We start from the raw sequence: 21,161 nt of genomic DNA on the forward strand, positions 1-21,161 counted from the left end.
CATCAGTTGAAGCATATCAGAAAAATGCTAGCATTGAGTGAGCTGACATCATTCTGTGCAAGGAAATCATCTTTGACAGATGTAGTCCTGTCTTTGCTGACTCTCTTAATTGACCACATCTAATAAGTTGTCAAAGACGATCCAGAAATCAATGTCTTAATAAGGTAAAATGTTTGAAAGATTTAAACCCTGGATTCTGGTTGTTATGTATTATTATATTAGCTTCCTGCTATCTATTGAATGCCTCTGTGCCTCAGGCATTAATCTTCATAACAGCTCTGCCTAGCAAATCTGATTATCCCACATATTACAGACAAGGAAATTGAGGCTGAGACGAGGTAGGAAATTTGCCCAAGATCACTATACAACTGGCCTGCCCAATACCTTGAACTCCACTGAGTCAGGTGTGTGTGAATGTGTGTGTATGTTGTGCATGTATGAGAGCTGAGTGACTATCAGGGTAATTAAATGATCTCTCGTATAGAGAAAGAAGAAAATTACCAAGCACTCATCAGTTGCCAAATACCATGCTGGGCACTTTCACATACATTATGCCATTTAATACATAAAAGGGTGTGTTTTGTAAACTAAGGTAGTCATGTGCCCCCAAAAAACAGTTCTTCTGTGGCTATTTTACAATGCCTCTTATTAACACAGTCCCAAATCAGTGCTGGCCTTTAACTATTGTAAAATATTTTTAATGTGTTCACAAATTTAATCTGAAAATATATTTTTAGCAATTTCATTTAGACCCTTTTTTAAATTTGATCTACACAGTGAGAACTAATACATAACCTTAGGAACAGTAGGAACCAAAAGAGGGAAGAGCACATGAGTGGTTGGAGTTTGTGATCTGGTTTGCATAGCCATGACCCTGGCCTGCAAAGACAGATGAGATCTAGGTCATCTTAGTGACTGATGAGCATATGCTACTGAAAATCTTCTCCAAGCTGAATTTTTTTAAGTTATTTTTAAATCAATGTCTAAATAAAAATAAATGCCATATGCCTCGGAAAGACTTAGCTGTCTTAAATAACTTTTTCCAGATATCTCATCATATGGCACGCAAGGTTTAAGTTTGTTTTCTTCTGTGTTCCTGAATCTTCAGAAATTACTAATACTGAGTTTTTATTCCCTGAAAGACCCATTTCCTAGGTTAAGCACCCATAACAGTCAACCCTGAACCCATGACAGACAGTTTCTGGAGAATTATTCTCTACTTTATTGCTAGAAATAAGTCTTGCCTCTATATTATTTTAATATCTCATTTAATTTCCTAACTGAAACTACCCCCTCAGTTAAGAGTCTTTAGGGATGAAAAGGTAGAAATGAGATTACACTGCATTGTTATCTGCAGTTATTTCTTAATGGGGAAGTTATAGGTGATTTTTGTTTGGATTTTTTTCCCCTGTGGGCCTTTCTGAATGTTCAGATTTGTTTGCACATAGTGTATGTTACTGTCTAATTAATGAGAAAGCAACAGAGAGACACACAGAGAGAGGGGGAAGAAAATCGATTAGAAAATAAAAGAAGGTAGCTGGGAAACTGAGATATGTCCAAGACGAAAGGTCCTTTACAAACCCTTCAAACGAAGGGTTATTTACTTCTTATTTTAAAGTAAATTTTATTGTGTGTATTTGAGTTTACAATAGGTTATGGGATACATAATGTAAATAAGTTTTAACACCATTCTTATGAGGAAGTTTTGAGATTAGAGCCCAAGAGGACTAAATCCTGGAAATGGGAAGCAAAAGCATTGACCAGAACAAGTGAGAGGAAGAGAAAAAGAACTCAAGTAGCAAGAGCTTGCAGACCAGGGCCAATTCAGACACCAGGAATGGGGGGTGGGGGGGCAGTTGTAGGAACTGTCTCTCCTGGAAAGCTCCTGCAAAGAATGTGGAGAAAATGAAAGCTCACTTCTAGATTCACCCACACCTTAACCCAGCCACAATTAGGAAAGAAAATTCCTTATGAAAAGCAAGGCTTTCAAACCATGGCTCCTGGAAAAATGGTGTTCACGGACAACAGAACATATAAGCAGTTCCCCAAACACTGGAAAAAATCCTCTGTCTCTCTCCCTTTTTTGAACAGTTACTCATAGTTGAGGATTGTATCATATTCATTTAATTAATCATGTTTTCTGCTTATTAAAGTGCTCCTCTTTTATGTGATGGAATTCAGTATGGTACCTCAGTATTTCATGAAATAAAGATCACTGAATTCCAGGCGTTCCACCAGCTATGATACATCTGCAATTCACTGGACATAAAAAACTAAAATGTATCCCTTGAGTAAAACTTTCCCTCCAACAATAAGATGAGATAAATCTTGCTCTGAAACTATAGCCCCAACCATAATTTGTTATGGAGCAACTTATGTGGACATAAGTTATCCCTGTTCATTTGTCCAAATTATAAGGATAGTTTGAGATACTGGCCTCTTGATATTTTTTATTACAGTCATTTTTGCCTACTTATACAAAATGCACACATATATTCTTCCCAAACACACACATTTGTTCATGTAAACTTGTCGCTATTTGAAGCCAGAGCTCATTAGTGTCACATACGTTTAAACATGAAGCTCCATGCTGGCTTCTTGCTGGACTGCACCTCTAGCTACTGTGTATATTTTGCAGTTGATGGGAGTTTTAGCTAGCCAGGTTTCTAAAGTGGTTAATTAGTGTGAATTTTCTACTGAGGTGAGGAAATCTTGAAGAATGATTAGGAACAATTGTGGTCCTCTTGTTTTATTTGGTAAGTAAAATCTATGAAATGTTAAAATCCTACTAGCTGCTTACTGAGCTAGACCAAAGTATGCATCAGACACTTTCTACACTTGGCCTCAAGTCTTCACAATAGCCGTTCAAGGTCAGTTTTAGGGTTGTCTTTTTATAGGTGAGAATGCCAAGACTCAGTTTACCTGTGCAAATGATAAATGGAGCCCAACCAAAGCCTGTACATTTTCCATGTTACCAAGCTGTCTGATTATTCATAGTTTAGCAAAGTGCCTGAGAAGCCTGGGGGGAACCTTCCCTTTTAGAGGCCCTGTTTCTTTTAGTATTTTCTCCCTAATTAGGTCACACTTGTAATGACATTTATCTGTTGGAATTAAGATGTCACAAACATCACCTCTGTATCAGTCGCTGGTATACAATGAAATGAAGTAAATACATAGAAGTCCAATTAGTACTAAACAACAGTTATCCTTTAAACTATTGAATAGTTTTCTGGAAGGTTTATCCCCAAAGCATAAATTTATTGATAGTACATTTGTTTGTTTTACGAGAGAATGCTGTGTTTTCCTAAAGGATCCTTCATAGCAGAGTTTGTTTAAATTATGACTTGTTTTAACACTGGGAAAATGTAATCTTTGAGCCTGAAAATTGTGAGAAACCTACTAGAGTGTCTGGTATGTCTTACTAACAAAGGTGTCAATGTGTGTTTTAAGAACCAGCTCTTGGCTGACCATGGACATAATCCTCTCATGAAAAAAGTTTTTGACGTCTACCTGTGTTTTCTTCAAAAACATCAGTCAGAGACGGCTTTAAAAAATGTCTTCACTGCCTTAAGGTCCTTAATTTATAAGGTAAGTTGCTTCATCAGCAATGGCCACACTCTTGTCCTTCCACCTGAAGTTGAAGGGCATGTTACCGAGCACTCACCTTTGTGCTTTATCTGCTTCCTCTCATGCCACCTAGTTCCCCTCAACGTTCTACGAAGGGAGAGCAGACATGTGCGCCGCTCTGTGCTATGAGATTCTCAAGTGCTGTAACTCCAAACTGAGCTCCATCAGGACTGAGGCCTCGCAGCTGCTCTACTTCCTGATGAGGAACAACTTTGACTACACTGGAAAGAAGTCCTTTGTCCGGACACATCTGCAAGTACGTGTGGGTTAGCTCTCCTATGCACATTTACTTTGTGGAATCCCGTTCTAGCAGGAAGACCAAGTATCACATTGACCAGTTTACCTCATCATAAAGATACTGTGAGATCTGGCCCCGAGATGGAAAATTGGGCAGTCATGTTTGCTGGCTTGGTTTATTTCATGCTGCATACTATTAAGATCTGGGCCCAAGATGTGTTTCTGTTGGTAAATCCACATTTAATTGAATGTGGATATTGTGATTAATGGATGTAGAATGTGATATTGAACGAGCATTGGAAATTCTATGGAGTCAAGAAATACCAGAGCATATGTGAGAATGCACACTAGTAAACATCTTAGGTAAGAAACCAAAAGCCCAACAATGTGATTCTTTTCTGTCTTTTAACTATGGGACACATCTAATATCTCTCAAGAGTTAAAACATGCTACATGCTCTGCTCTGAGAACCAGGCTGTTACATGCTAGGATTCATGGATACAAGCATAAACAAAGGAGAACCCTCTCCCGGCCTGCATGGAGGTCTCTGTGTGCAGCGTGGCCAGTGCTATCATAGAGGAATTTGCACCAGAAGGGGCACCTGGCCAGGGGTGGCTTCCCAGAGGACGTGAGAGCTGAATGGGGTCAGTAGTAGCAGAGTAGCAAAATGTTCCAGGCCATGGATTCACCATGGAAAGGGCCCCCCGGGGGAGCTGGAGAAGTTCTTTATTGTGGAGTTGAGAATGTGAGTGAGAAAGTGCTGAGGAGAACACAACATTGTGTATCCAAATCATAGTGTATTTGGAGGATCTCCTGGACTCCAGTGTTGAGAACAGATCAGGGGAGTCTAGACTTCAGCTAAAGAGACCATTGTCAGATCTAGGACAGAGGGGGAGGGGGTGTCCTGAATCAGGGATGGTGAGGTTAGAAAGAAGAAGAGATTGAGTTGACAATACTTGGTGATTGATTGTACTTGGGTGCGGTGAAGGCAAAGGGAAATAAGAATGGCCTTGATGTTTTAGCTCAAGCAGCTGGGTAAAGACGACACTATTCATAGACCCAAAAGAAGGCAGTCTCCTCTGTTACACAGTCAGTATGTACACATTTTCTGATTAAAATGCAAAGGGAAATCTACCTATTGCATGTCTAATACATATAAGTTCAAACTGAAAACGGAGGCGATAAATAATAAGGTCTATTTTATTAGAGAAGGTAATAGGCAAGTAACTATCCAAGTGGTATGAGATGAGCCGATCCTTGTTCTCCTGTAGTCTCCTAATTAGCATTTTGCTTTGCAAATGAAATACTTAAAGATAGCAAAATCACCTTCTGGAATAATTCTTAAAACAGGGAAGAAAACGCCCCTGACATCATTTCCTACTGTAGTGATCCCTGCTCAAAGCATCCCACCTTCACCCTGTCCTCAGCCACCTCCTACCTGGACACAGAAACCCAGCCTGGGCAGTCATTTGAAAGAGAATTGATTTGCTCTCGTTTGTGTGTCCCTAGGTCATTATTTCTGTCAGCCAGCTGATAGCAGATGTCGTCGGCATTGGGGGAACCAGATTCCAGCAGTCCCTGTCCATCATCAACAACTGCGCCAATAGTGACCGGCTCATCAAGGTGGGTGGCCAGGCACGTGTTCATTTTCACCCCCAAACTCTGCCTGGTCCTCTGAGGTGTGTGTGGACTGGCGAAAGCAGATGGTGCCACGTGTCCTTCCTTCTTCCACCCTTGCTTTTAGCACACCAGCTTCTCCTCCGACGTGAAGGACTTGACCAAAAGGATACGCACAGTTCTGATGGCCACCGCCCAGATGAAAGAGCACGAGAATGACCCAGAGATGCTGGTGGACCTCCAGTACAGTCTAGCCAAGTCCTACGCCAGCACCCCCGAGCTCAGGAAGACATGGCTCGACAGCATGGCCAGGATCCACGTCAAAAACGGGGATCTCTCAGAGGTACCCCTGCCAGCCGGGTTTTTTAGAAAAGTGATACCCTATTCACTAAATGAAACCAGTTTTGAGGAAAATTGTGCCATCCATCAAAAGCAGGCAATTAAAAATAGGCAATACTTTGAACAGTATTAGGCTTAGAGTGACCTCATAGTTATCTGAGCATTTCAATAATTTAAAACAAATTATAAAAGGTTATTTTTGTATCAGAAGACCATTGTTTGAAAGCTCTTTAAAATATACATATTCATATAGTTGCCTGCTAATTAAAATACATATCAAATTTTGCATCAGAACTCTTCTGTAGTTCTAAAATTCAGCTATTTTATGATAAAATTAATTTTTCCTTTTATTAAGGTAATGATAGGACATCACTTTCCCCTTTTTGAGGCAGTCCATTTCCTTTTCTGGGTGCAGTAGATATTTGAGCATTCCCTTCTGTGCAGAGCTGGCATGTTGCAATAAGTATTCTACATGGTCAGGAGTTGGGTGTGTGGACTCCGGAGACAGACTTTGAATCCAAACTCCAATATTTACTGACTCTCTGACATTGAGCCAGTTTTTTAACCCCTCTGTGCCTGGCTGACATCATCTATAAAATGGGGAATTAAAGCAGTAGGCTGTAGGGCAGTAGGCTTCTTCAGGGTTGTCTATACCTGAGGCATTTAGGTACCAGTGCTGTTAGAATCAACAGTATTACTAAAGCAAGCAAGCTTGTACTTTGAAACTTCTATAGCTGTTTAAATTAGTAAAATTAATGTTCTAAGTCTGAAAAATTTACCTTTTTTTTTACACATTTACTTTTCAAGAAGTCTAGGGTGCTAAAAAGTACATATAATATGACAATTATAAAAAAAAAAAAAAAAATATGACAATTATTTCACCATAAATGTAACATAAACTACACATTAGCCGTAATAAAAAGGAATTACTAAGCAGTGGTGGTAGTAGTTAGTAGTATTTTTCTATCATTCTCAGAATTTAAGATTTTTTTAATGATTTGTATGGCCCACGTCTCATTCATTCATTCATTTATTTACTTATTTATTTGTTATTTCTTTTTATTAGAGACATGGTCTTGCTCTGTCCTCCCCACAATCATAGCTCATTGCCAGAGTGCTGGGGTTAAAGGCATGAGCCACCACCAGGCCCCGGCACCCAGGTCTCTTTAAAAGAAAAGGAATTCAACTGACCTTCAGTTGTCTTCTCCATGTGTTAGTTTCATGCAGCTGCCATAACAAAGTACCAAAAACTGCATGGATTATAACAAAAGAAATTTATTCTCTTAAATTTCTGGAGACTGGAAGTCCTAAATCAAGATGTCACCAGGGCCACACTCTCTGAATGTTCTGAGGGAGCATGTGTTCCACGCCTGGCCAGCAATCCTTGATGTTCCTTGGCTTGTAGACAAGTCACTCCAGTCTCTGCCTCCATGGTCACATGGCATTCTCTCCCATGAGCCTGTGTCCCTGTGTCTCCATTGCTCTTCTTATGACATCAGTCATATTAAATTTAGGGCCCACTGTACACCAGTATGACCTCATCTCAACTAATTACATCCACCACAACCCTCTTTTCAAATAACATCCCATTCCGAGGTTCCAGGAAGGATATGAATTTTGGGGAGATACTATCCAACCCAGTACACCCTGTAAATAAGTGACTAAAGCAGATAATTTATAAGATTGCTTATTGCCCAGCCACATCTGGTTTTGTGTAGTTGCTCAGTGAACTGTCACGTATTTGCCTGGCTGTTTTGGGCACACCTTCCTGACGTGCACTGTGGGGAGGGTTATATGATGGAAGGAGTAGATTCCCTGCCTCCTCAGATAGGGCAGCAGCATAATTCTAATTCTCTAACAGACTTTTCTCTGCATGACTCAGAGTGCATGCTATGCTGCCGATGTTTATTTATACACACGTGTACATCAAGCAGCCTTTGGTGGTGTGTGGCTAGCTGGGGCAAGGCCCTGGATGAGGGTACCACATGGTGGTGGTCACCTGGCTGGCAGGAACAGGCTCTCATGCATTAGAACCTTGCAGTGGGTTTACTTCCAATAGCTATCTTTGATTTTTATAATACCATAGCAACTTAGTGAAAATAATTTAGTTTTTATTCTTTCATTTTAGCATATTTATAATGTTACCCATTTAAGATCGAATTAGGATTTTTATTTAGAATTCTATGTTTGGAAAAAATTACAGCCTGCTTTTTTTTTAAGTCAAGAGAAAAATGTATTAGCATGTGAAATTTGAGCCTTTCTCTCAGAATCTAAGGAGGAGTGTGCCTTCTCTTCAAATGGTCCTCTTTTTGCTTTGAGAGAAATGATGCAGAAATATTAGGAATATTAGCATTAGAAAAAATGCTATTTTCTCATCTACATTAAAATGTAATAATTCTAAATAGGAACAAGCCTTAGCGAATTTACTGCCATTTGTGTCAATTCCCAATTAATTTCAAATTTTCAGTGTATGTGAGTGGTTCCACTTTTTTTTAGAAGATATCACCTATAGAAATACTAGTTGGTTCCCCAAGATCTGATATAAATACATGCATTCAGTAGATCTCTGTCTGTGAACATGACGACATGCTCTTGTACATGGTGATTCTGAGGCAATGTGTCTTTTATTATAGGCAGCAATGTGCTATGTTCACGTAACAGCCCTGGTGGCAGAATATCTCACACGGAAAGGTAAGGAATTATCCTGTGTTTTGTGAAATGAGTATAAAACTATACAAAGCAGCAGAGACAAGTGAAAGCCATTCAGGAAGATCCGAAGCTGGGGGGAGTTGTGTATATATGAAGTATGTTCGTTGTTTTATTCCTTTACATGACATTTGCTTGATTTGGTAGGCATAGCAGAAATGCCAGTATTAAAAAGGAAAGTAGATGGTTTGTTGTCATGAAACCTCTTTTAATGTTTCCATCCTACAAAAACTAGTTAATGAGCTTTGTGTCTGGGTCCCTGACTGGCCAATCTAGAGCTGAAAAGATTTTATTTTCTCATAAGGCAGTTCCCACTGGAACTGTTACCAGTATTTACCAATCAAAAAGTTGTAACAGGAGATTATCAGGCAGCATATTCCGGAATGCAGCCCAGCTGGCTTTGTTGTGTGAGAGGACAGCCTCCCAGTGGAGGGAGAGGGGGCCGGGGATGCTCATCTGTGCGTTATCCATTTGTTCCCAGATTAGCGGGCCCTGAACTCTTCCACAGGTTCCTTTTAGTTAAATACCAGGTGCTCGTTTCCATTTCAAAATCAGCACAGCCCCCAACGGTGGCATTTGTTTTTGGAATCTTGGGATTCTTAGAAATGCGAGTCGTCTGCACGGGTAATATTAGAGAACACCAGGTGAGGGCTAAGGAGGAGTATATTTACAAAGCGAGAAATTGTATGAAACCATAGATGCTGAGGCCACAAAATGTATATTTCTAGTATAGCTGGCTATTTGGAATGGAGTATCAGAGCCCAAAAGAAGGGCCCCGTGTTCACGTAACATCAGTGCTGTTTGCCGTGGGACTGTTCATCAGGTGGTACGTTTCCTCACATTTAGAAGCAGATGTAGCGCCTCGGCGGGGGCCGCCCCTCTTCCCCTGCAGCTATGGCACCTGCCAGAGGAGGAGCCGGGGAGGTGAGCCTGAGGGTCGGCCCGGCCCCAAGGGCCCCTCCTGCTCTGTCACATGCCGTTCAGTGGTGTGGGCATTTTCCTTTCAACTCTGCATGGACAGACTTCACTCTCCTTCCCTGCCTTCTCCTGGGCTCTCCGGTGGGCTGGCCATCTGTTCCTGTGGGCACGAGAGGAAGCCACTTTGGCCACCATTTTCATTATTGCATTGGAGCTGAGTTATAGGGTAGCCTAAAGCATGGTGGTTGGTTTTTATCATTTTATTTTTTGTATGTTAATGTATCCTCAAGCCCCTAGAGTAATGTTTTACATTAGGGACTTTGGTTTCCATACAAAAAATAAAAGGAAGGCTAAACTGGGATAGTGACAGAGAAGCTAGATAACCCATGGATGGCATGGAAACCTGGATCCGTGTGCAGCAGAAAAGTCTCTGACTAGGATCACCTCACCTTTTTCAAGGCTTGATTTTAAAATACTCTGTGTTCCTCCTTTTCCCTAGATATGGGAGGTCTCAGTTCAAGTTTTGACTTCTGTTTTGTTTTATTGTGGGCAGGCATCTCGTAAGAGTAGTAGAACATTTCCAGTCCTTCCCATGAGCCTTTTGTACAGCTGACATTGTCCAGCTGACTTAAAGCTGTTGCCCAGTGATGCCAAGATGAGTAAAGGCCCCAAATAGGCTGTCATTGCTTAAGGAATTTATCCGTATCCCAGACATCAGTTCCCACCTCCATGCTTGCACCAGTGCCCCTTAGAGAATCAGAGTGCCTGGGCCCCTGCAGCATCTGTGCTTTCTGTTGGTCCAGCTCCTCAGTTACATGGAGAAAAAGGCCTCTTCTCACCCCAAGATGGCTGGCGTGGGGACAAGTTAAGGCAGCCTGTCCACTGATAGCGGCCACTGTTGAGTTACAGCTAGGTTTTACAGACTGCCTCAGGAAGGTGGAAGGGGAGTTGTAATCTGAGTTATGTGTTTTCCCCTGGCCAGAGAGGGGTGAGATGACAGTTTGAAGGAAACAGTTATTTTTGAGTCATACATTTCTCTTTTATGGGCTTTGGCTTCTTTACATTTCTTGGTATCTGAGCATGGACCATCTTAACCAAATCAAATTTTCATTCATTTGCTATTAATATTTTGCTATTAATTTGATGGAATACCTATTTCTCAGCTTATATACAGTTTATTTAAAGATTGCACACATTTTAATAAAGGTGGGTTAAAAATAAAGGGACAAAAAAGACAGTGCAGGAGGTGAGGGTTCCGTATGGGAAAGTGAGTAAAGAAAAGCACATGTGGCCCCCAGGTCCTCACATGAATGCTGGCCTGACACCTGAGAGATTTCAAAGTCAGTTATTTCATTCAACACAGACATACACGCAGGGCAGGAAGAACCTGTGAGATTCCTCCACGTGCAGGTTCCTAACTCTGGCTCTCTCTCCGCTCCCTCGATTCCTAGGCATGTGTAGACAGGGATGCACAGCCTTCAGGGTCATCACCCCGAACATAGACGAGGAGGCCTCCATGATGGAAGACGTCGGGATGCAGGACGTCCATTTCAACGAGGTGAGTGCTCGCGCTCAGGTGGGTGTGCAGTGACCCAGGCTTCTGGGAGCCTGCCCTCCTTGCCGGTGTGTCACGCCAGGCTTGTCTCCCTGCTGCTAGCATGCTGAGCTCCTGCCATTCTCCCTTTCTAGGAATGCCTCCTTTTGTCTGGACAGAGAGTGGGAGGGGCTGCATCACGGTGAAGAGAGGCTGAGGGCTCGAGCACTTCTAGCAACAGGTCCAATATATTCACCATAAAGTTTCTCATTCTTTCTAGCAATTAAGTTCTCTGGCTCATGAGCTTTATGGCTGTTTTAATCTGACTTTAAACTTGGTGCCTCCAACACGAGTCATCTCCTCCGGGACCACACTCAAAGCCATGAGAGTTCAGACTGGGCTCGTGGCCAGGGCAGCCCCTGTTTAGGGCCACGGTTCCTGCTCTGCTTGTGTGCTATGGCCGCATCCTGAGGGCCTTAGGAAATAGACCACCCTCTCCCACCCCCTGTGGAGATCATTGTAACAATTTCTGCAGATTTCTTGCCAAAATAAGATCGCCTTGAGGCCGCTTATCTGTAACTGGAGTGTTTTGAAATAAAGGTAGGAATGTGAATAGATGCCGTTTTTCTACTCACACTCACTATTTTCCTTTCCCCTGAATTTCTGCCAGAAGGGCTCTGTAGGCCCAGGGCAGAACGAAATGGTAAAGGGAAAGCTGAATCCTGCTCAGCTTTTAAGGAAAAATGAAGTTGTCCGAGTCTTCACGTGGAGGGAAGGAACAGCAGAGGGAGGAGTAACTATCTTCTGCTCCTGTCTAGGTTGGTTTATCTTGCACTGCAGGGCAGTGGTGAGCTGGCATGGACTTAGCAGTACGGCTATTGGCTGTGGTCATGCCAGTCAGAAGGGCCTTGAACAAACATCCTCCGTGATGTCAACTAGTCCATAAATCCGCAGTTCTCTAAGTATGGTCCTAGGAACCCTTTCAGGGCGTTTTTGAGGCCTTTTACTTTTCCAACTGTTCACGAGGCCAGGTTTTCTTTGTATACCTCAACCCACAACATCTCAAACAGATTGAACACAGACTGGATAAGAATCCAGGTTTCATGCACAAAGTCAGGCATTAAACATATAAAAAAAATGTACTCTTCCTCCCTCCCTCTCTTTTTGGTCTTTTTGAAAACACCATTATTCTTCTCGTTAAAAATTACTATATAATAGGTTTATTATTTAAATTTAATGAAAAAGTAAATCTTTTTACATTTTTTTTTTCAGTTTTCATTTCTAATACTGTAAAGATTGAAAGAGAACATCCATGCAAACAAAAGTTCTTTGGGGTCCTCAGTAATTTTTGAGATCTATAAAGGGATTATGAGTTCAAAAAGTATAAGAACCCACTGCTGTAAATTGTCTAGTGTCAAATGACCTTCAATTAAAAACTAAACATGAAAAAAGAGGATAATATATTGAGTATACTTCATGTTTAAATATTAAAATAATTTTAACCACCATAAAATTTTCTAAGTATCCTGGAAAAAAAGAAGCAAATAGGTTGTTATATGGCATTAGTATTTCCACTGTATCTCCATCATAAAATGGCTGGACAGATGGTGACTTTTTATTTTTTACTCTCAAGTGTGAAACCTGTCACGGAGAGAACAAGGCCTGCATGCTCTTGGCTTTGAACTCCTCATTTCAAGGTGAATTTTGACTGGGTTCCTCCCTGAGAAGAGGCATGACCGCACTGTCTCCTGTGGAAACCACCTCACATCCCTGTGCCAAATCAGACCTCCAGAGTGTACCACTTTGTTTGCAATTAGATAAAGAAAGAAGTGATTCCAAGAACAATTAAAGACTTAAAAGTAAACAGTTTCCAGTAACCTACTCACAGGGATGATAAAATGAAGCCCGAGTTTGCTCATCTGATTAAGTTGTAAGCTGAAATAGTCACTCGGGCCTATTGAGTCAAGTACAGACATTGTGGGGGAAACGTGTGAACAGCACCCCTCTGAGTAATCATTAAGCCTGTGACAAGGATCACTGTATCAGCTGTTTTCAGAATATGGATTTGCCACCCTGTCCTTGAAGCATGAACTTGGTAAATCTTTAACAAGGTCCATAGTACATGACAATCTGTGATGATTGGGATGTGACACAGTGGGGTTATAAAGTCCTGAGCGAGCCCTGCACGTCAAGATTGAAACTAGCGGGGAGTGGAAGGAGTAACCTGTGTTTTAATAGACAGGGAAAGAGAAATTGCCGTGCACATTTTGCTGATGGTGATGGCCACCAGGATGTTGCAAGAAAAAGAAAGATGAAAGTCTCTGCCAGAGAGGAAGGAGTTTTGGGAAAAGCTGACAGGAAATAAGTGGATAACACAGCTTAATAAAATGCATTGCCCTTTTAATCTGCACTATCAGATATAATTCAATGCCTTAGATACTCTCCTAAAATGATTTTTTCAGGACATTACCTAAAAATACTCGTCAGATGAGTTTTTATTGGCACCAATCCCACCTTCTTTGATCTGAAGAGCAGAATCCCAGCTGCTTTTGATTAGATAAAGAGAAACCTCCTATAATTACAGTTTGTTTCACAAGTCAGCCTGTGCTGATTGAAGAAGTCTGAGTTCCCAGTTCCAAGGGTGCAGTTTTGAGATCCTTCCCTCGTTCACTGATACAGGACCAGGGGCCTGGAAGGGTGTAGTTGGCATGCTTGGGAAATGAAGAAAGTCTAATAAAGAGTGTATTATTAAAAGTTCAGAGAGGATTTAGGGAAACCAGCAAAGAATGTTGCAGTCCCCCCGGGATTAGCAGCAGCTGGTTTTCCCCCTTTAACCTGAGGGGTGAAGGAAAAGACAGAGAACCTGCACAGAGGGACCACCTGACTGGACCTGTGAGCTCTAGCAGGGGACTCCTCAGGACACCCTGGCAGGGAAGGACCACCCACCCTGCTCTCCTCCTGCCCTCCCACCTGCTGGGCCCCCCTCAGCTGGAGCCAGAGCACAGGGAGCCTTGATGCAGGCCTCAGTCCCCAATGCAGAGCTGGGAGAACAGGGCTGAGAGGGGCTCTAGAGGGGGACATGGAAAATGCAATCAATCCTCATTATCTGCCTACCTGCTAAAATTTCTTTATAACCCCAAAATCAGTACTTATGGTACTTTTGTGGTGTTCGGGGCTATGCTCAGAACAGCAAATAATTTGAGCCACTCAACACACATGTTTCCTGCTGAGGTTGAACAAGGGTAACACTCTGCCTTCTTGTTGCAGCTCTCATACTGTGAACACATGTTCTTTTCATGGTCTATTTAATGCCATGTTTTTCACATTTTTGTGGATTTGGTTGGTGATTTTGCTGTTGAAAATGGCCCCAAGTGTAGTGCTGAAGTGCTATCTAGGGCAGCGGTCCCCAACCCTTTGGGCACCAGGGACCAGTTTCATGGAAGACAATTTTTCCAGATGGAGAGCAGCTGTAAATACAGATGAAGCTTTGCTCCTCCCTTGGCTGCTGCTCACTTCCTGCTGTGCGCCCCGCCCTGCGCCAAGTTTCATGGAAGACGATTTTTCCACAGACAGGATAGGGGGGTAGTGGCCAGTGGAGCTCTCTGGACCAGTCCTCGACCTGGGGGTTGGGGACCACAGGTCTAGGGTTCCCAGCACAAGAAGGCTATAATGTTCTGTATACGTGTGATATAAGCTTCGCTCAGGAATAAGTTTTAGCGTGGTTGGCCATGAATTTGATATTAATGAGTCAGCAGTATATATTAAATTAGGTATCTTTAAACAGAAACACATAAAACAAGCTTATGTATTGATCTCTTGAGGAAAGTGTTGTAACCAGAGGCTTGCAGGAACCTAACCCTGTGTTTTTACGAGAAAATAGGCCCGTATTCACTAATTCATGGTGACTTTATAGAACATAACTACATCATATAACAAGAATTGGCTATATTTAGCACACAAAACTGTTGTTTGGTTACCATTGCAGAATCTCCATTGGGTATAATAAACATTATATTAACTTAGCAAGGCAAGTCTCTGGCTTCTCTGAGCCAAAATTGTTTCTATTCAGAAACAGCCACCAGTAACAAACATAAAATGTTTATGTCCCAGGAGATAGCGGTATGAACAGAACACAGTCTACGATTACTGTGTTCATTTTTCATCCAAGCTTGAGGATTGTACCCCTGTAGAGCCATTTCACCATCCACTTTTCCTTGACTGACAAAGCTCTTGGAACTATGGACATTTCAAAGCGTGTCCCCAGTAGTATAACAATTCACAGCGGTAGTCACAGTGAGTGGGGAACTCAGCTGGTGGAACTTGTGTGACCCTTCTTCTTTTGCCTGATGCCGCCACACATCACCCTGCTTTGTTCTGCAAGTATGTGCTGGGCTTCCTTGGCACTGAGCTAGGTGCGGGTATATGAGGGTGAACCAGATGTGGTCCCTGGCATAGCAGACTGTACTCCTTCTAACGCCTCCTTCTCTCGGAGGGAAGTCCCCAAGAATCTGAATTGGAAGTTATCTGAGTTCTTTGTGACCTGGAAATTTCTGCATTGACATACATTGATTCATTCCATAAACTAGCTGTGTGCCAGGTGCTAGCTCAGCGATATATAGTGGGCCTCACTTACTCTGCCTCAGAGTTTCACCCAGTGCAGCAGCCTTCAGACTTTAGGGTGCTTAGGAATTACTTGGATCCCTGTTACAAATATAGATTCTCATTCTGACCCTCCTATCCCCAGATTCAGCTGGGTGGGTATGGAGCCCAGGAATCTGTATTTTGGTAAACATCCCAAGTGATTATTCTGATGCAAGTGGTCCTCATCTGTCTCTGGAGAAATGATGATGTGGTAGAAATGTGAATTATGCTGTGCTAGAATGCTGTTGCCCCAGCCAGCTCACACATTTCCAATTTTTCCCAAATGATAGATAATAGAGAACAACATCTAGCTTCATAGGTAAGGCTAATTAAATTAAATTAATCAATCCTGATATGGATCAAATAGCATCTAAATGAGAAAAGGTTAAATAATACTGCACAAACAGGCTTATGCAGGCGTTTTTGTGCACGTACACACACAGCGCTAGTGTGCTATTTCCACAGACAGACGCTTAGTGCCTTTGATTGCATCATTGTGGCACACTTTAAAATGGGCCTGGCTAATTACATTTTAAAAAGCTTCCTCAATGGCTTAAGAACTTGGTGTACTGAGATCTTTTGAAGTCTAGTCAAATATCATAAAATGCATACTTTCCGGATGCATAGAGTTGATTGAGGTTTTTTTCCCCTACCAGTTATTACTTATGGTTCTTTGACTATGTCAATAATTTAGAAAGAAATATCGTGGCATTTAAATTTTAAACAAGGTAGTAAAACCATCAGGCATGCTATATGACTGCCTTCCAAGGTTACCACTGTCTGGCCAATGTCTGGATTCATTTGGTTTTCAGATGCAGTGATTGCTGAGAATTCGAAGTAAATGAATAAGTAGAATTTTGCTGAGAATGTTATTTATATATGCGCCAATGTTTAATTACTGTGTCTTAGTTTAATGACTGTAAAATTTTATGTTGACATGTGGTCTCTCAAACTTAACTGTCTATGATTACTGGTTATTTCTATTCAAAGATCTGTTACGTTGTGCAGCTGTAAAGGTCTAGGTATAGACTTGACCTTAGTTTGAATAATTTATCTTACCAAATTAAGCTTTGATGCTACATCTTTGTAATACACATGTAAAAGAAAAGAGATGGTGTTAGAACCTTTTGTAATTTCTTCTTTGAGTATGGCTATCATGGTGATTACTACCCATGTCTGGCTTTGGTGTTTGCACTTAATGAGGCCTACAATAAAAGCATGAAAAAACTGGTGTACCTTTTTATAAGCACTGGTATACCAATGGCAGTTTTATGATCTGTACGCTGTAAATATGACATAGGAGTTAAATGGTCTTGCTTAGATAGTATTTTCTGATAAATTGATTTACAACTTCTTTAAAAGTGTTTATTTTCTTTGCATCTATAAACTTAGGCCTGTAATGAAACATTAGGCCAGTAATGAAAAATGCGGGGCTTGCCCTTCATTTATGGTATTATGGAGGATATGAACATGTTTAAAAAGCAACTATAAAACCCTTAACCAAATATTTGCAAATTGAATCTAGCAATATATAAAAAAGAGAAGTGACCAAGTGAGGTTTATTCCAGGAGGTTTATTGTCATGGTGGATTCAACATTTGAAAACCAAAGTAATTCACTATATAAATAGAATAAATAGGAAAAGATGCAGAAAAAGCATTTAACAAAACCATTCATGATTTAAAAAAAAAACTGAGTAGAAAGAAACTTCCTTAACCTCAAGAAAAGAAAAAAGACTATCAGCAAAAAAAACTACAGCTATCATCATATTTAATGGTGAAAGAGTGAATCCTTTCCCCCTAAAATTGGGAACAGGACAAGAACATCCACTTTCATCACTCTATTCAACATCATGCTGGGGCTTCTATCCAATGCAATAAGGCAAGAAAAAGAAATAAACCTTTTTATATTCACACAAGGTATTGTTGTCTTATGTGCCAGAGGGAAAAACCAAAGAATTTACAAAAGAACCTACTAAAACTGAAAATTCAGTTTAGCAAGATCAGATTAGTGTACAAAAATCAATCTTCTCATTTAGGATACCATGATTTCATGATATAGTTAATGATTATTTTTTATAATTCCTGGAAACAGATGTGCTAGATGACATTTAATCTTATTCAAACAAAGTACTTTCCTTGAAAAAAAAAGATCATCAAAATTTAAAAATAGTACTATTTACAGTAGCATCAAAAATATCCTTATGATATTGGCACAAGGACAGACATGTATCAGTGGAACAAAACGTAGAGTCAAAAAGACCCACACATATATGATTGGTGCAAAGGCAGTTCAGTGGAGAAGGATAGTCTTTCATCCTTCTCCTAGCAGGAATATTCCCCCTAGCAGTCTTAGCAGTTACATATTCTGGAAGGAGTACCATACCATGTTCCCATAATGCTCTTCTCTGCCCTGCTTTTTGCCCAGGACGTGCTGATGGAGCTGCTCGAGCAGTGTGCAGATGGACTCTGGAAAGCTGAGCGCTATGAGCTGATCGCTGACATCTATAAACTCATCATCCCCATTTATGAGAAGCGAAGGGATTTTGAGGTATCAGAGTAGCTTTTTGTTTTTCCTATTTGAGAGCACAATGGTGTGACATATCACCAGACCTGCTTATATGCTAAGAGAGCCAGCAGGCCACGGATCAGTGATGAGCTTGTGGTCTCTGACCCTCCACGTTACGCTGAAAGGGGTCACCAGTCACCACCTCCAAAGAGTTGTCAGACATCACATATACCTGGGCCCCACCTCTGGGCAGACACCCACATCTCAAACTACAAGGGTCAAACTGAGACTCCAATTTTGAAAGTCTGCCATGACAGAGTTTTGGGATCACCAGGTGCCCTTTTCCTCAGAACTCTTCCTGCTCCACTTGCATGGGCAAAATGGTGTCACTTACATCCTTCCTGGGCTTGGGAGTTTGTCCAGTGTCTCTTAGCTATCAAACAGGGTAATAGAAGCAAAGACTAATAAAAATGGCTTCAGAGAACCATCTCTGACATCTCATGGTATCTTGAAAACAGAATTTGGTTACTGTAATATGGAAACTTAATGGGTCTTCATATGCAGGTTGGCCCTCTGGGTAGGAAACATTACCGTTCATAAATGATCACTACAAGTTGTGCAGTCACAATATATTCTAATTTTTTTTACTCAAGTTCAAGGAATTTTCACCTCTCTTATCACATATAATTGTTACTTTATTTTATTTTTTTTTGAGACAGAGTCTCACTCTGTTGCCCAGACTAGAGTGCCATGGTGTCAGCCTCGCTCACAGCAACCTCAAACTCCTGGGCTCAAGCAATCCTCCTGCCTCAGCCTCCGGAGTAGCTGGGACTACAGGCATGCGCCACCATGCCTGGCTAATTTTTTTTCTATATATTCTATTTTTTAGTAGAGACAAGGTCTCACTCTTGCTCAGGCTGGTCTCAAACTTCCAAGCTCAAATGATCCGCCCACCATGGCCTCCCAGAGTGCTAGGATTACAGGCGTCAGCCACCGCACTCTGCCTATCACATAAAATTGTTCCTTTAAAATTGAATTTAAAATTCTGCTATTTGCAAGTGGGAACGAAATGGGTTTTGTTCTGTTTTCCAGAGGCTGGCCCATCTGTATGACACGCTGCACCGAGCCTACAGCAAAGTGACTGAGGTCATGCACTCAGGCCGCAGGCTCCTAGGGACCTACTTCAGGGTAGCCTTCTTCGGACAGGTGAGCTTCTCCCCATTCCATAGGTTGTCCTAAGTCCTTTTATTTTTTTAATGCTATGAAGTTATATCTTGTAAATTCTCTGTTTTCTATAAATGCTAATTTGATGAATTTGTCATATTTAGTATGATTCTTCCTCAGTAGTAAACTTTCTGCTTTTTTTTCTTTCTTCCTGTCTTTTCTCTATTACTTTCTTAAGGCAGCGGTAAGTTCTTCCTCCATAAGCCATTCTTAGTGGTATCTCTGGTACTTCAGTGTGGTTTGCAAGTTTCCTTATCAAGTCTGTATGTATATCTGTCTAGTCATCACAAACTTCCCCCCAAAGTAAAATTAACATTTTATTCCATTTACAGAAATAAATCACCTGTTTCCTTATACATCTGCATTGCATGTTTTAAACCACAATTAAGACTTTCTGGTTTCATTTGTGCCTGTGCATCTTTAGCTTTTGTAATATAATATCTCCACAAGTATATTTACTATTATAATATTTCGGAAACCCTATATGGAAGGGTTCATTTAAATTTTAACCTTCAAATCTCTAACATTATTAAATGGTATAAGTTATAATCCATTTATTTAGGGTGTGTGGTTTTCTGTGAGCATTATATAACCTTCAATTTATTCTGTTATTGTCTTTTATAACTTTATAGCAATACCAGTTTACAGACAGTGAAACAGATGTGGAGGTAATTACAGTAAATGTCTAAAAAGCAAGTAATGTAGTGAAATTACTGCATCTAAACTCATAGTTTGATGTGGGTGTTTTTTGTTTTGTGTTAGCCTGCATTTTTTTTTAATATATACTGGTTTTTGTACCATTTTCTCTCTTTTATTTTAGATGAGAAACTTTTTCAAAATTTATTTTAAATATTAACCCTAGCCTAGACTTTGATTTTCAACCTTTTTCACTTCCCATGCAATTCTGAGCCTTGTAGTCAAACATGATTGGTGCTAAAACAGATGATGACTGCTAATGATGAAAGTGTTTTCTGATATTGTGCTACAGGAGTTAATATTTTTCCTCATCAGTAAAGCAAAATAGGATTTATGTAAACTTCACATAACTTGCACTAAACATGCTCCAGGCCTGAATGCATCAGTTCATGCCGTAAAATCCCATGTAAATGGGAACAGACAGGAGAAAGGATGTGTGTGTATTTCTGAGGCCTGCCTGCCAGAGCCTACTGATCATTTTTTAGTGAGTTCTGCTTCTTGGGAACGTGAAACAGGCTTGACTCCATCATTAGACTTCACTGCGACAGCACAGTCTTGAATCCAAAATCTTTCATTTCACTCAACACTTAATGACAGCATTCTTGAATAAGTGTGCAATTTTGTGTTTTTCCTTTATCTTTGCACCCAGACTTCCCATTATTATCATTTTCCTTCTTATTCAGAAAGCCTGTTTAAGTAGGATTTTATTTTAGAACCATTCCTTTTTTCTTTTCTTTTCTTTTTTTTTTTTTTTATTCTTCCCCTTGTAACAAAAGAACCCTTCCTGGGTGGTAAGCCTTGGGCTTATGCTGGGGAGAACTCTAATTGTGCTTTTATGTCACAGGGATTCTTTGAAGATGAAGATGGAAAGGAGTATATTTACAAAGAACCTAAACTCACACCTCTGTCAGAAATTTCTCAGAGACTCCTTAAACTTTACTCAGATAAATTTGGTTCTGAAAATGTCAAAATGATACAAGATTCTGGCAAGGTAGGACTGTGTTTGAATAAGTTTCATAGCAATATAATGTTTTGATTGATTAAATGTGATAGGTTATATATTTATAAATGTGTATAGGAAAAAAACAGGAAAAAATTAAGGATGGTTGGCCTTG

General features: G+C 40.7%; 1 protein-coding gene across 25 annotated transcripts in view; it reads left to right on the forward strand.

The window, feature by feature from the left end:
* DOCK9 (dedicator of cytokinesis 9) overlaps nucleotides 1–21,161 on the forward strand; it is a 272,799-nt gene that overhangs the window by 235,773 nt on the left and 15,865 nt on the right. For 16 of the 25 annotated variants that reach the window (XM_076009317.1, XM_076009325.1, XM_076009312.1 and 13 more), the window contains 10 exons: nucleotides 3,451–3,588; nucleotides 3,701–3,883; nucleotides 5,374–5,487; nucleotides 5,609–5,824; nucleotides 8,454–8,511; nucleotides 10,896–11,002; nucleotides 18,046–18,168; nucleotides 19,219–19,332; nucleotides 19,983–20,018; nucleotides 20,891–21,037. In XM_076009317.1, the coding sequence (XP_075865432.1) occupies nucleotides 3,451–3,588; nucleotides 3,701–3,883; nucleotides 5,374–5,487; nucleotides 5,609–5,824; nucleotides 8,454–8,511; nucleotides 10,896–11,002; nucleotides 18,046–18,168; nucleotides 19,219–19,332; nucleotides 19,983–20,018; nucleotides 20,891–21,037 (1,236 nt within the window). Of the gene's footprint in view, nucleotides 1–3,450; nucleotides 3,589–3,700; nucleotides 3,884–5,373; nucleotides 5,488–5,608; nucleotides 5,825–8,453; nucleotides 8,512–9,372; nucleotides 9,451–10,895; nucleotides 11,003–18,045; nucleotides 18,169–19,218; nucleotides 19,333–19,982; nucleotides 20,019–20,890; nucleotides 21,038–21,161 lie in introns of all 25 variants that reach the window. The other 9 variants (XM_012755876.3, XM_012755878.3, XM_076009314.1 and 6 more) reach the window with 3 other exon arrangements.

The sequence above is a fragment of the Microcebus murinus genome, chromosome 13, assembly GCF_040939455.1.
Source record: "Microcebus murinus isolate Inina chromosome 13, M.murinus_Inina_mat1.0, whole genome shotgun sequence".
Taxonomy (NCBI): domain Eukaryota; kingdom Metazoa; phylum Chordata; class Mammalia; order Primates; family Cheirogaleidae; genus Microcebus; species Microcebus murinus.